Source organism: Apium graveolens, chromosome 2 (assembly GCF_009905375.1).
Source record: "Apium graveolens cultivar Ventura chromosome 2, ASM990537v1, whole genome shotgun sequence".
In the NCBI taxonomy this organism is placed as follows: domain Eukaryota; kingdom Viridiplantae; phylum Streptophyta; class Magnoliopsida; order Apiales; family Apiaceae; genus Apium; species Apium graveolens.
In genome coordinates this window covers 232778435-232793347 of record NC_133648.1, presented here as the reverse complement: position 1 = coordinate 232793347, position 14913 = coordinate 232778435, and the positions used below count along the sequence as shown (strand labels likewise).

Sequence of the window (14913 nt, the reverse complement as noted above, 5' to 3'; positions counted from 1 at the left end):
CTTTCGAATACACATTAGGCATGGATAGATAAGATATAAATATATAAAATTAGTCCTTAAAAATAAAAAGTAGAAGTTGATATCTTGTATCCCAGGTTTAAATGAAAAAAATAGAGTCCGGAAGGTGCTATGGTTAGTAGTTTATTTAAAGAAGCTCCAAGAGGGTGAGATGCTCGTACCATTTCCAACAACTTTTTACTTTATTCTTTAGATTTGATATAAAAAATTGGATCATGTGAACTTAAAACATTAATAATTATTTATCTCCAATAATATTTTCTATATCCATTTCTTATATAATATTTTATCAATAAAAAATATCATTATTACAAAAAGTGAAGAAAGATAAAAGAAGAAGAAAGTATTTTTCTCAAATATATATTATATAATAAAAATTAGAAAAATAGAGAGGTTAGCTAAATATAAAAAATTGGAATAATATCTTAATGAATCTTAGTGATTTAAAAAATTATTAGAATATTGTTGGAGTAAAATGAAAAAGCCAGAAGCCGCCTCCCACCTCTGTCCCCTCTCCTAGGGTTTGTCAATTTTCAAGTAAATCGAGGGACTTCTACTGGTTTTCTCCAGTGGAAAGCCCCAATCCCTTCATTTTTTTATTCTCGTTGATTTCTTTTCAATAAAACCCATTTTTTTTTGGGTATTTGTGTGTCTCTTCTCTTGGAGTGTGTATCTGTCTCTCCTTTTGGAGTGTTTGTTATGTTTTTGCTTAATCATGCTTGGGTTAATCTGGCTACTTTGAAAATGATTTATGTGGTTTTGTGGGAGATCTGTTTTTCGTGCATTAAATTTTCACAACTAAAATGTGTTCATCTTTTGAGATCTTTCACCCTCGGCTTGTCTATAGCTGGTTTTTGACATGTAGATAGCTTGAGTGCTTCTGAACATTGGGCTACAGGTGGTGCGTATGTGAAGGTCATTTGTGATATTACTAGTTCCAGGATTGGTGCATGTATGATTGATCAGGAAGCTATTTTAATCTTTTTTCATTCAAAGAATCGTGAGATTCATGATGTTAAACAGTCTGAAAACATAAGCGACTATTTACTTAGCTCGTTTATTTGTTTAATCTTGGCTGTGTTTTTTTCGATGAGAGTTTTGTTCCTATTGAAATTAAGTTGTAATTTTGGTTGATGCAATTTATAAAAAGCATTTTGTCAAAAAAAGAATATTGTTGGAGTAGTTGTTTTTTTCTAATATTTCTTATATTATATTTTAATACTCCAAATAGCTAATTTCTTAAAGTTGCTCTTGTACAGTTAGAGATGTATTTGATGCTAGAGATGCCGAGATTATTTAGGGATTCTCATGAAGATCAGTGATTCTGGAAAAAGAAAATTCATGGGCTATACTGTATAGCCTATACACAGTCAAGAGTGCTTATAGGTGGCTTTAATCGCTGAAAAATGTTGACTACGCTGATGATAACCTCGGTTTCTGGAAAAAAGTGTGGCAGAAGGTACCCCTTAAGGCCAAGGATTTGGTAGCAGTTTCAAATTATTTACCAACAATGATGAATTTAAGACCATCCACAATGGGGCGGACATGTTGAAAAAAAGCCCCAATTCTCACGTTTTTAACCGGAATGGCCCAAAACATCACAATATAAAAAGCAGGCCCAAAACATCACATATAAACGTATAAAAAATATGCGTTTAGAGGAAATGACCAATTTAGCCCCGTAGTGACATACACCCCGTAATATGAGCATTATGTGAAAAGATATACAGCTGGAGTTGCAAGGGGGTGAAATTAGGGCTTTTCAACTCAACAGATTTCGTATAATCTATCATGGAAATCCTTGTATGTATTCTAAATTCATTTGTGCATTTATCTATATATTGTTTTGTTCCTTTTCTTTAGACTAATCTTCTTCATTCAAGTGTTTTTTAAGCTGTTTTTTTCATTATGTGTTTAGACTAATCTTATATATATGAATCACTATTATCTACTTCAGCCAAACAACAGTAATTGGTATGTAATACAGTGGAATAAGTATTGTTGTAATTTGATTTACAAGCTAATATATTCAAAAGAATTCGACTAAACTGCGCACAAATGCTTCAACACAACAAAATTTAAGTAAATACAATTCCAGTTGAGTAGCAAAGCTTGAAGCCTTGAACTGAACAAGAATAAAGTATGTCATAATATCACTACATTTGTTTTTCTACTGGAGCTCTAAGCACCAGACCCTGTTCTTTTGTTTACAACAGTCGTAGAATGGAAAATTATTCATCGACAGGATAAACCTTCAATCTTAGTAGGTTTGCGTTAAAATTTTAATTTTAATTCTAATTGTGCATCTCTTAGCCATTATATAGAAAATACCTTCCATATATTTACTGTTAAGCTCTTGTTTCTCGGATTCGGATAGTTATTACATTTTTCTCCTGCTTTCCGTTGGACATCACGGGTGTTTTTACATCATCGATCCACTTGAGTCCCTCTTACTAGTTTTTAAAGAGCTGCGATTCTGTCAACTATTTGTATTACATGGTCTTTATGCCATTTGCTGGTAGGGCTAATAACCACTGCCTGCTTCAAATTAAATTGATTGGCTTTGCAACGTGTTTCATTTTTTATAGGTGTTTGATTGCTGGTTAGTTTGCGTATTATATATATTCTGTCCTTTTTATATTATATAATATGTCAATTATATTTTAGTCTGAGGATATTACATTTAGTTAATCTTTTGTTTTTTTAAAATCATCATATACGAGTTCAGTAGTTTGAGAAATTGATATACCTGCACACACATTTCCTTGCACACCCTACATCAATTTGTGTGTTAAATAATGTTTTGCGCCATTATGTTTTTCTGAATTCATTTGAAATTTATTTAGGATATGGATCCCGGACCTTGTGATCCTACTCTCCTGCATTTACAGTTTGAGCATAGATCTACAGAGATTTGGAGACTCGGTGGTGGTGATGCTCAGCGATGTCGTCGTTCTAATCCAAATAAGGCCCGACTTCCTGAATTACACCATAATATGCTTCCATTATTACAATCAACTGGTTTCTATGGAATTACACGGATTTCTTCATTACAGCTTGATTGGGGTCTCATTTCAGCCTTGGTAGAAAGACGGCGACCAGAAACTCATACTTTTCATCTACCAGTAGGAGAGTGTTCCATCACACTTCAGGATGTTGAAATTCTTACAGGATTGGCTGTTGACGGTGAACCTGTTATTGGTGCCACTCCTAGTGCTGATGAGGCGTGGCCTGATTTTGTTGGATCAGTTTTTGGGCATTTTCCTCCAAGCGATCGATTTAATGGTAGTAGGCTGCAACTGAGTTGGTTTGACACTTTTATTCCAAAGAAGTTGGATGACAATGCATCTGATGAAGAAATTAGACACTACACTAGATCGTATTTGTTACATCTGATTGCAGGATCCATGTTTACAGATCATTCTGGTGGTTTAGTACATTGTATGTGGATACCATATCTTCGGGATCTCGATGCGTGTGGTAAGTATGCTTGGGGCGATGCTGTTCTTGCCTTCTTATACAGAGAGTTGTGCAAATGTTGCAAGTTAGATCGAGATGAGATGGCTAGTTGTTTGATATTGCTTCAACTATGGGCTTGGGAGCGATTACCATCTATAGCACCATTACGTACTAACCATTCTTTGGTTGATGATCAGTTTTGGGCGGGACAGCTTGCTGGTCCTCTTGGATTGAGGTAATTAAATTTCTTTAACTACTTTTAGTTATCTGAGCTGTCTAGTAAATATTGTAGTTTGCTATTTTCGCTTAAAGTTCTTATTGCATTGCAATTTGGTTCAGTTTTTTTATGATAAATTTTATATTTGTGTTTTATTTTTTGTATAGGTGGCTTGTGCGTCATTCTTTTTCAGAGAAGAATGGACGTACTCTTCCTGTGTACCGGGTAATTTTGGATGATATTGGGCCGTCACATTTTATATGGAATCCTTACCCTGTACATGTCCTGGACTTGCTACCTGCTTATTGTTTGATTGGACAAAAGATATGGCGCTACTGTGGTCCGCTGATTTGTATTTTCATTGTTGAGCCTCATCAGCCTAATAAAGTATTGAGGCAGTTTGGAATGTTTCAGCATATTCCGGATAATCCTGAGTTTTCAACTGACCTCCATAGATTGACATTACAAGGAAATGTATCTGTCAATTGGGTCCAGAAGCATTAACCATCTATCGATCTTTGGAAATCTCGATTGAATTTTATTTGCGAGTCAGATATGATTGATGGTGCTAGTGAAGATGCTGGATACTATAATTGGTATATTCATAGGACTCGAAGATTTCATTCGAGGATGGGGGCACTTCATGTCTATGTTGTAAGTATTATTTTAAACTTATTTATCTATGTGCTAGTACCTGTTATATTTTAACCTTATTCATAAATGTGCTACATGTTGTATGTGTTTGTATCTCTGATCAAACTTGAATTTTGAACATTTGTTCTGATTTATATATATGTTGGTAAAATTTAACATTTCTCATAAAATGCTACATAGATGGAGTACATTAGTTGCCATATTGACATGTATTCTCTTGCTGTTGAGCACCAAAAGAAAAAGAACTGAACTTCGCATGCAAAAGAAAAATAACAACTATAGTATGCCATTGCTACTGTGATTTTAATGTATTCCTATAACAAAGGATTTTGTTGGGATGAATTAGAAAACGATTTTCAAGTGACAGTGGAGAGAATTTGTTATGTATCCATTCTTATCTTCCCGTCTTCTATTGTAAATGGAGTGCCATATTATAAATTACTACTAATATATAGTAGTAATTCTAAATTATCGAGATTTCAAGTATGTACTTGCGTACATCAGTGAACTAATATGAAGTATTTGTTTTTCTCAGGGAGAATTATTCAAGTCTATAGCAAGACGTACTGACAATGTACTACCAGAGGTTAGCGAATTAGCTAACCTCGGATGGCATACTGTTTAACAACGTTCGGTTCATGAGTTTTTTGAGGCTTTACCACTGGAAGAACGTCGGGATAAAGAAAAAATTGCAAGAAAGGTTCCTGGTCGACGCCCTAAACGAGGTGGCCATGGTGGAGGGCGTGGAGGCATGCGTTCAGTCCGGCGTCGTGCAGTTGGTGAGGCGTCCATTGATGCAGTTGTACCAACAGCTTTAGGGGACGATGAATATGATCCCGGTGATGTTGTATTTGGAGATAATCAGCCAGTTCTTGAGGAGGAAAATGATGGTCAAAATATAAGCGCTTCTCAGTTATCTGCACAGCGACCTCCTATACAACATCATGTTCATCACCCAACTGATTATTGTCCAAGCTTCAATCTCGGCCTAACACCTGGTGGTTCATTACTGTCTATGCATAATGAGGATCAAGAAAATCAAGAACTTGTTCAGCCGGGTGTGGTTGAGCCTGTTCAGAAGCCAACTGATTATTGTCCAAGTTTTAATCTTGGCCTAACACCCGGTGGTTCATTACTGGCTACCCAGGATGATGTTCAAGAAGGTCAAGAGCCTGTTCAGTCGGATGTTGTTCAACATGTTGAGGAATCAACTGATTATTGTCCAAGCTTTAATCTCGGCCTAACACCTGGTGGTTCATTACTGCCTACCCAGGAAGTTCAAGAACCTGTTCAACCGAATCTTGTTCAGCATGAGGTAATTTATTATGAGCCTCTAGTGAATTTAATTAATGTAACTATCTGTATACAGTGGCTCTAGCATGAAATATTTATAAACTCTTGTTTTTTTTCTTGTAAACCGCAATCTGTTCAACAGGCTGTTAATGCAAATATTCTAGGCGCAACTCCAGGCAACGATGGTATTTCCCCGCAATCTACTATTTCACCAGATGTCACGAAAGCACAACCCTCTATTGTTGTGAATCCAACTGTTGTTGCTGCAAGATTTGGTCAGACTTATGAGTTAAGGCATTCGAAAAGGGTGAAAAAAAAACCCAAATGTGGTATTGATGGTCACAAATGTGTAAAGCATTATTAATCTAGTATGTCCCTTTTATTAGTATTTTAATTCATTGTTGGTTTAGTTTTTTTTCCTTGTTTAATGCTTTTTAAATTTTTTGCAGCATCTTTGTGGTTTTGCTATTTTTGGAATGCGGACATGTTTTGACGTTCAACCATCGAAAATCTTTTGCTTTGAACTAGTTGTGTTTCTGATTGAAATAGTTATGGTTTAACAATCTTCATTTGTAATAGTTGGAGACAGTAGTCTGATGTTTTTATGGTGTTAATTTCTGATGTTAATGAATTTATTTTTGGATATATGAATTTGTTTACAACAATCTTGTTTTTGTCTAGTTTTTTGTTTTGTGAATCAATTGGCTGTTGCGAATTGTATTTGTTAAATAGGGTAGTTTAGAAAACAACATTACCCTGGAAAAAAAATGAAAAGGAAACATCATTTTTACCTGCGTTTCTATCTCAAACGCATATTTATGCTCCGTTTCTACCCTTCTAAACGCCAGTTTTTTTTGCGTTAATGCCTAAAACGTATTTTTTATATGCGTTTTCCTGTTCAAATGCAAACTTCACCTTCGTTTCCTGTTTGGACAGACTGTGTTAATCAGCCTACACTCTGCATCACTTTTACAAAACTATAACTTATTTTAATCTAATTTCACAACAATATAATGACAGTATACACCTTATCTAATATACAGAGACTACACATAGGAATAAAATTAGAAAATTTCTAAATTACAAAATTCAGAATAACATTACAAAATTATTATAACGGTTCCAATTTTTCCGAATATAGATAACATCATTCATTCCAATTATTCCGAATATAGATAACAACATCATTTATAGTAATTTAAATTTTAAATAAAAATTCAAGGAGCCGAGTTGGTTTTCTTTCCCCGTTGCGCTTGAAAATCCATTTCATTTCTAAACCTTGTTGATATCCGTCTTCCCTTCTTCTTTTGAACATCCTCATCATGAACAAGATTTGGAAAATTAATTGTCAATGGCCAACGTGGATCACCTTTGTTAGGAATTGGTTCGAACATACCACTATAAACTTTGGAGACATTTTCCAACTTAAAACAATCGTCAACAAGATTATCATGTCTCATTTTCACATATACGCAACAAGCTATGACATGAGAGCAAGGGATATGATAGTTTTACCACTTTCCACACGTACAAGTGTACTCATGTATGCGAATAATATGGTTGTTTCCTCCCTTTAGTCCATCTTTTTTTGTAGTTACTTGAAATAGCCACGTGTCACGATCAAATAATTTAACTTGATGTCCACTTGCACGCGCTATAGCACGTCTCAATTTCATGGTTGCAAACTTGGTGAAAATACCTCCATTGAGAGATTGTGTTGCTATCTCCACACGCCTTGCATCAAAATAATCAACGACCTTTTCGAACAATGATCTAACTAAAGACGTGATAGGAAGATTTCTTGCATCAATTATTGCATTGTTCCAACTCTCGGCGTGGTTTATGATCATGATCCCAAACCTTTTCCCCCCATCATGTGCTAGACTCCACTTCTCTAAAGCTTTGTCTTCAAACCATTCTATTGTCCTTGGCTCTATTAGCACTAATTGATTCCACAACAATTCAAATTTTTTTGGTTGCACTTGAGAAGCCAATTTAACCAAATCTTTCTTCAATCCCCTCTTCCTATGTGCATTAACGAAGTTTGTAGCGAGGTGCCTAATACAGAATCTGTGGTGGTCAAGGGGCTCACACCATCCAGTCCGTTGCATAACTGCCATGATACCGGCATGCCTGTCAGAAATGATACATATACCATGCCTCCTACCTGCTACAAACTTCCTCACTCGATCCATGAACCACCCCCAACTAGATAGGTTCTCAGCTTCCACAATTGCAAATGCCAAAGGGAGAATGTGACTGAAGCCGTCTACAGCCATGGCACTCAAAAGTACACCTGGATAAGGGCCATAATGGTGAGTACCGTCTATCAGAATGATCGGCATACAATGCTCAAATACATCAATACAAGGCTTGAAAGCCCAAAACACTCTCTTGAATGTCATCACCTGTTGAAAAATGTAAATTGGATTCATTAGTTCAATTATGAGGTTTAAATATATCATTTTTGGGTTTTAGAAGATATGTAGACCGATTTAGGGTTTAGGGTTTAGGGCCTTTAGGCCCTGAACCCTAGAGCCTAAACCCTAAGAGATGCTAGGGTTTAGGGCCTTTAGGCCCTAAACCCTAGGAACCGAAACTCATGATTTAATATTTTTTCTTTTAGGGTTAAACAATTAACTTCTAGGGTTCAATATATCATTTATGGGTTTTAGAAGGTATGTAGACCGATTTAGGGTTTAGGGTTTAGGGCCTTTAGGCCCTAAACCCTAGAGCCTAAACCCTAAGAGATGCTAGGGTTTAGGGCCTTTAGGCCCTAAACCCTAGGAACCAAAACTCATGACTTAATATTTTTTCTTTTAGGGTTAAACAATTAACTTCTAGGGTTCAATATATCATTTTTGGGTTTTAGAAGATATGTAGACCAATTGAACATTATAAAGAGTAAAATTTACTTGATTACATTATAAAGTGTGAAAATCACTTGCATATTAACACGAAAGCATCAAATAATTTCAAAAAAAGTACCTCTCTCATCTCATTCTCTTTGAAGTCCCAATCAACCTTTGTACCAACGTTGAATAATTGTAGTGCTTCCATTAAATGTGGAAGCTCTCTATATGACCCTTCCCAAGATCCATGAACATCTTCAATCACTAGATTCTTTGCGTTACTAATTTTTTTTCTATTTGGATGGTATCCAAATACATCTTCGGCCGTTGCTAATAGTACCTTTTCCTTGATGTTTGGATCGACAAGTATTTGAGCTCTAATCGCTTCGGCAATGTCCATAGATTTCAAATTAGAATGATCTTGTGTGATAGTTGTGTTCATACATGTGTGTGCACCCGAAGTCTCCATTATCTCAAAATGATTATGCACACTACGTTTTCTAGCCTTCAACATCCAATTACAACCACTTTCCTTCATTTTACAACAAACATGTCAATTTAGAGGGTCCGATCTTGTCATTGAAATTTCTTGATGGTTCCGGATATGAACTTGCCTTACCACACGTGCCAACTCCTTTTTCGATTTAAATAGCATTCCTTTCCTCAATTCCATTGGTATCATAACATCATCTCCACTTTTTAAAATAGAATCATCAATAGAAACTAACATTTTTGAGCTACTAGAACTTTGGAATGATGATTTTTCACTTGATGCCCTACTCTCAACAATTGCATCAACTTCCAAACATCGACTATAACTCGATTCGCCTACTCGCTCAACAAAATTATTTTCAAAAGTAACCCCAACTCCAACATGCGGATTTTTAGTCAAATTTTTTCCCGTACCAATTAATAACTTTTCCACATAAAGTTCCACAAATAATGGATTTCCCTTTGAAACCACTACTCCAAACATCAATTCTACATCTTCATCATCATCAATTGGTATAATGCCAAATTTCAAATCATCCGGATTTTTACATCTATATTTCAATTTCAAACCATATTTATCTCTATTAATTTTAAGTTTCGAGAACAAAACATCACATAAATCAGCATATTTCATACCAATATTAAGTTTAAAATGCTTCGCAACAGGCTTATCATAAATAACGCCATCTAATTGAGTTTTTAGAATATTACCATCAATGTATATCCATCTAAGTACGAAATTTGTTGAATCGGTTGCCATCCTCAAACCCTCGCTTAATATAGACGATAAAACCAATTCAATTGATAGGAGTTTGATACATTATGGAATTAGGGGTGGGGTAAAATTTTTGGGGAGAAAGAAGCAGAATAGTTCTAGCAGAACAGTTTTCCAGAGGGCAGTAGCGTTTTTATCTTGTAAGCCACAAACGCAGTAAAAATATGCGTTTTCTTTGTAACAAAAATACTATATGCGTTTTTTTTATAAATGATAACACATATAATAAATGCGTTTTCGTGTGTAACGCAATTTTTATGTTCGTTTAATCAAACTGTTATTTCATATTTGTTCTATCATTTTAAAAGTAACGAACATATTTTATGCGTTTGCATATAATATGTAATAACCTGCAAGGAAACGCAAAAAATACATGCGTTGTCTTTTCGAATAATGGAATAAAAAAATGTAGAAATAAAAAACGTATGGATAACGCAAAAAATATATGCGTTAACTTTGGAAAACCATAAACGCAAAAAATAAATGCGTTTTTGTGTGATACAAAGGGCCATTATTCGCGCGCGTGAGATTTTGGGCATTTCCTCCGCAGAGTGTGATACTAAGGGCCAATGTCCGACATGTTTTACTTTCAATGGGCCCCATTTTTATATCACCTGATCGTAAAGTGTCCATGTAAAAGGGCCCCAACTCATGCAATGTTCAAACTCATTTGCTTTAATTTGTAGGACTCCATTTTAATTATTTTTATTGTTTCATATTTGTAGTAAAATTATTTATGTTATATTTCGTTACAATTTTAACTTAATTCAATAGTAAAAATCTAATTATCAAATTGAAGTGTTTATTTTTTTAAGAATTTTATTAAAATAAAAAATATATCGTGTAATTAAAATGCATCATATTATTAAAAACTTAAATCAGAAAATGTTACATAAACAAACATCACACATGAAAGCATTAAATTCAAAAATTACAATATAAAAAATTAACGATTATTGTGAAACTGTAAGATATGCTCAACCAAGTCATTTTGGAGCTGACGATGTGTCCGTTTATCACACATCTGTATTATATTTTGAATATACGTTTCGTACGGGATAAAAGGTTCTTCACCTAAATTTGGTTGCATTAAGCTATTTGTTGCATCATCATAAGTTGGTAAGGAACCAAATTGAGTGGCGTACGTGTCCCTCTCGTCTTCAACAATCATGTTATGTATTATGATGCATGCTCTCATAATTCTCCCAAGATCTGCTTTGTCCTAAAAGTGTGAAGGACCACGTACAATTGCGTAACGGGACTGTAACACACCAAACGCTCGTTCGACATCTTTTTGCTGACTTTCTTGATATTTCGAAAATAATTTTCTTTTCTCATCTTGTGGACATGATATTGTTTTAACAAATGTTGCCCATTCAGGATATATTCCATCTGTCAAGTAGTAGCCCATACTATAATTGTTCCCATTGATAGTATAATTTACCTCTAGAGCACAACCTTGTAACACTTCATCAAATACTAGTGATCGGTCTAACACATTTATGTTAGTATTTGATCTAGCAACTCCAAAAAATGCATGCCATATCCATAGATCAGATGAAACAACCGCTTCCAATAAAATTGTTGCTACTCCTTTGTGACCACTCATGAACATTCCCTTCCACGCTTTAGGATAATTTTTCCACTGCCAGTGCATGCAATCAATACTGCCCATCATACCAGGAAATCCACGAGCCTCGCCCATTTGTAATAGACTTTCTACATCATTCGAGTTCGGCTTGCGCAAGTATTCACTCTCAAATATCATAATGATATTAGAGACAAATTTTTTAAGCATTCAATCGTCGTAGTCTCTCCAATACGAACATAATCATCAGCATCAACAGATACTCCATACGCCAACATACGTATTGATGCAGTGCATTTTTGTAATGGTGATAAGCCTTTTCTTCCCACTGCATCGATTCTTTGTTGAAAGTATGAACCAAAATTTGAAAGAGCATCCACAATATGCAGAAAAACATGTCTTCCCATACGAAATCTTCGTCGGAAGATTTGTTCAGGATATACTAGATTCGGTGAAAAGTAATCATTCATGAGACGTTGATGACCTGCTTCACGGTCTTTGAATATACTTTTTCGAGGTTTGGACCATGAGCTCTGTCCGTATATTTCATGATACAACTCAAGACGACGATTGTCTTCAGCATCGTCAAAACAAAACTCATCGATAAATTCTTCAGTGAACTTTTCTAGTGAAGGTGTTTGATCCATCGTAAGGTGAATTGAATAAACTAACACAAGTACTTTATATAGAAGGATAAAGCAAATATATTCTAACACTAGCCTCCAACGACTACATTACAAACAAATAAAAACAAACATTATCCTCCAACTGCTACATTACAAACAAATAAAAACAAACATTAGCCTCCAACGGCTACAATACAAACAAATTAAAACAAACATTAGCCTCCAATGGCTACATTATAAATAAATAAAAATAAACACTAGCCTCCAACGACTACATTATAAACAAATAAGAAAAAACTAGTTCCTTGCCATAATTTTCTCAAGAAATTTTGAATGAGCCCTCTGCTGAATATCATTCATTTTAGTAGTATCTGCCAAAATGACTTGTAAATCCATTTCAGTTTGTTTTGCCTCAACCTCTTTTTGTCGAGTCTCAATTTCCTTTTGACGAGTTTCATTTAATTCTATTAAATGACATTTATGACACTTATTTATGCTCTAATAAGCTTTGAGTTGGTGTATTTGTACTCAAGTTATTTGTATTTTAACATGTTTTCAAGTGTTTTTGCATTTCAGGCTTTACTTTGTGAATCAGGTGAATTAGCATTGTTTTGATGCTAATATGGTGTTTAGGATGTGTTGGAATAGAAACTTGAAAGATTGGCTCGAAGCTGCAAGGAATAAAGAAGAAGAAAAAATGAAGTTTTGGCAGAAGCTAGGCGTGCCCGCGCCAGTGTTGCGCGCGGCCGCGCCGAGGAAGCAGAAAGTCAGCGCGCCCGCGCTAGTGAAGCGCGCGGCCGCGCTGGGTTGGGATTTAAAAATTCTCATTCTTTTGCAATTCGAATTCTGGACTCCTGAGAATGCATGGACTGCTATATAAACATAACTTAGGTCATTTTTTTTATAGATATTGATATATTCAGAGATTCAGAGTTTTCAAGACATCAAGGAGGGAGAAGACGGCAAGAGACCTTTTGGCACAATTGAACAAAGGCGAAGACGATCTAGTTTATTCTTGTGAATCTTTGTTTTGAGTTGTAATTTGGATGCTTGTTTCATTTTGATGAACCTATATTCTTGTGTGTAATTGGTTTTATTTATTCGTATAAATACTACGTTTGCTATATCATATTTTCATTGGAACCCACGTTAGCGATGAGTTCGATTATGGGCTAATCGTTATCGTGGGGTTCTAGCGGATTTATTTATGGATTTCTTTAGTTAAATTGTTTGATGTCTTAGTATGTGGTGATTGTATGATATCCTAGTATTGATTGTGCTTATTCGTCTTGTGAGCGTCGCAAAGTTATTAGATAGTGTGTTAGTTCTTAATGAAGTGAAAGTGAATTTAAGGATTTAGAACTTGCCATGCTAGCATAGGTTCATGTATTATTATGCATGATTCGTAGGTAATTTTAACCATCTTACTTGCCCTATGTAATCAAGATAGATAACTTGTACTTAAACTGTTAGATATATTTGATAATGTTATGACTAATATGATTTGTGTTTAGTTTTCAGATCTTACTTAACAGGACAAATCAGTACTTACTGAAATCAGCACTTATTGGAAGTCAGAACTTAATGATATCAGTACTTAAATTATCAGGAGATAATTATCAGAAGATGGATATCAGAACTTAAGTGCGGAATGACGAACAGTTAAGGAAAGGCTGATTGAAAGGAAAGAAGATCAAGACTAAATAAAGAAGAGATACGCATGGAGAAGACTTCTATGGAAAATAGAAGACTTGGAAAAGAAGATATCTAATTGATATATTTTAGGATACAAAATTATATTCAATATCAATTAGCGATTATCTTGTAACTGTGTAGTATATAAACACAGATATAGGGTTTACACTATATGTGTTATCATAATCAAAATTATTATTTATTGTAACCCTAGCAACTCTCGTGATAATTTGTTCATCACTGAGAGAGGACAGTTCCATATTGTAACAGAGTTTTATAAAGCTTGTTTTCTGTTACTTGTGTTCTTTAATTTGATTTGATTGTGATAAACACTGTATTCAACCCCCTTCTATAGTGTGTGTGACCTATCAAGTGGTATCAGAGCAGATCTGTTAATACACAAACAGTTTAAGATCCGAAAACAATCATGTCTGAAGAAGAACAAACTCCAATTAAGCCCACCAAAACTGAAGAACCTCCAACGACTCAAATCCATAGTCGATATGAAACTATTAGAGTTCCCATACTGAAACCATCTGAATATTCCATATGGAAGGTGAGGATGTCTATGTTTCTGGAAGCTACTGATCCAGAATACCTTAACAGAATCAATGAAGGACCACACAAGCCAACCAAACTCTCTGTTGTAGTTGCAGGTGAACTATCAAAGTCTGTACCAAAGGAGAAAAGTGATTATACTACTGAAGATATCTCATCAATTGCTAAGGATGCTAAGGTACGACACTTGCTGCATAGTGCTATTGATAATGTAATGTCAAACAGGGTAATCAACTGCAAGACTGCAAAGAATATATGGGATGCTTTGGAGACAAGATGCCAGGGAACCGATTCAATAAAGAAGAACAGGAAGACTATACTCACTCAAGAGTATGAGCACTTTGACTCAAAGCCTGATGAGTCATTAACTGGTTTATATGACAGATTTGTCAAACTCTTGAATGATTTGTCACTAGTTGACAAGGAATATGATCTTGAGGATTCAAATCTTAAATTCCTGTTAGCACTTCCTGAAAGTTGGGATTTGAAGGCCACCACTATAAGAGACAACCATAATCTTGAAGAAACAACTCTTGATGAAATTTATGGGATGCTCAAGACTCATGAACTTGAGATGGAACAAAGAAACAAGAGAAAAGGAAGAAAGTCAAGGACAATTGCTCTTAAGGCTGAGGAGGAATCCCCCAAAATAGCTGCCTCAAGGAAAGGCAAGGGAAAAACTCTCA

General features: G+C 35.1%; 3 protein-coding genes across 3 annotated transcripts; 1 reads left to right on the top strand and 2 right to left on the bottom strand.

Moving 5' to 3' along the window:
- The first annotated feature begins 1703 nt into the window (after nt 1–1703).
- On the top strand, nt 1704–6321 carry LOC141708175 (serine/threonine-protein phosphatase 7 long form homolog). The gene is made up of 6 exons (XM_074511671.1): nt 1704–1821; nt 2865–3712; nt 3862–4348; nt 4884–5663; nt 5784–6009; nt 6091–6321. The coding sequence occupies exons 1-3, from the start codon at nt 1810–1812 to the stop codon at nt 4196–4198; spliced, it is 1197 nt and encodes a 398-aa protein (XP_074367772.1). The 5' UTR covers nt 1704–1809; the 3' UTR covers nt 4199–4348; nt 4884–5663; nt 5784–6009; nt 6091–6321.
- An 831-nt stretch (nt 6322–7152) lies between these two features.
- On the bottom strand, nt 7153–9745 carry LOC141697639 (uncharacterized). The gene is made up of 3 exons (XM_074502130.1): nt 9113–9745; nt 8630–9025; nt 7153–8049 (listed from the first exon to the last, which is right to left on the bottom strand). Exons 1-3 carry the CDS (start codon nt 9743–9745, stop codon nt 7153–7155), a joined length of 1926 nt encoding a protein of 641 aa, XP_074358231.1.
- Nucleotides 9746–10982: 1237 nt separating this feature from the next.
- On the bottom strand, nt 10983–11995 carry LOC141697628 (uncharacterized). Its single transcript, XM_074502120.1, has 3 exons — nt 11560–11995; nt 11441–11521; nt 10983–11386 (listed from the first exon to the last, which is right to left on the bottom strand). Exons 1-3 carry the CDS (start codon nt 11993–11995, stop codon nt 10983–10985), a joined length of 921 nt encoding a protein of 306 aa, XP_074358221.1.
- Nucleotides 11996–14913: the final 2918 nt, after the last annotated feature.

Excerpts from the sequence above, each read along its gene's own strand:
- LOC141708175 (XM_074511671.1), top strand. Across the intron at positions 3,713-3,861 it reads GCTGGTCCTCTTGGATTGAG|GTGGCTTGTGCGTCATTCTT; the intron begins GTAATTAAATTT and ends TTTTTTGTATAG.
- LOC141697628 (XM_074502120.1), bottom strand. The coding sequence starts at position 11,995 with ATGGATCAAACACCTTCACTAGAAAAGTTCACTGAAGAATTTATCGAT. Across the intron at positions 11,522-11,559 it reads TGGAGAGACTACGACGATTG|TTGAGAGTGAATACTTGCGC; the intron begins AATGCTTAAAAA and ends TCATTATGATAT. Across the intron at positions 11,387-11,440 it reads CGAGGCTCGTGGATTTCCTG|CGTGGAAGGGAATGTTCATG; the intron begins GTATGATGGGCA and ends ATTATCCTAAAG.
- LOC141697639 (XM_074502130.1), bottom strand. The coding sequence starts at position 9,745 with ATGGCAACCGATTCAACAAATTTCGTACTTAGATGGATATACATTGAT. Across the intron at positions 9,026-9,112 it reads AAAAGGAGTTGGCACGTGTG|GAAAGTGGTTGTAATTGGAT; the intron begins GTAAGGCAAGTT and ends TGTAAAATGAAG. Across the intron at positions 8,050-8,629 it reads AAGAGAATGAGATGAGAGAG|GTGATGACATTCAAGAGAGT; the intron begins GTACTTTTTTTG and ends ATTTTTCAACAG.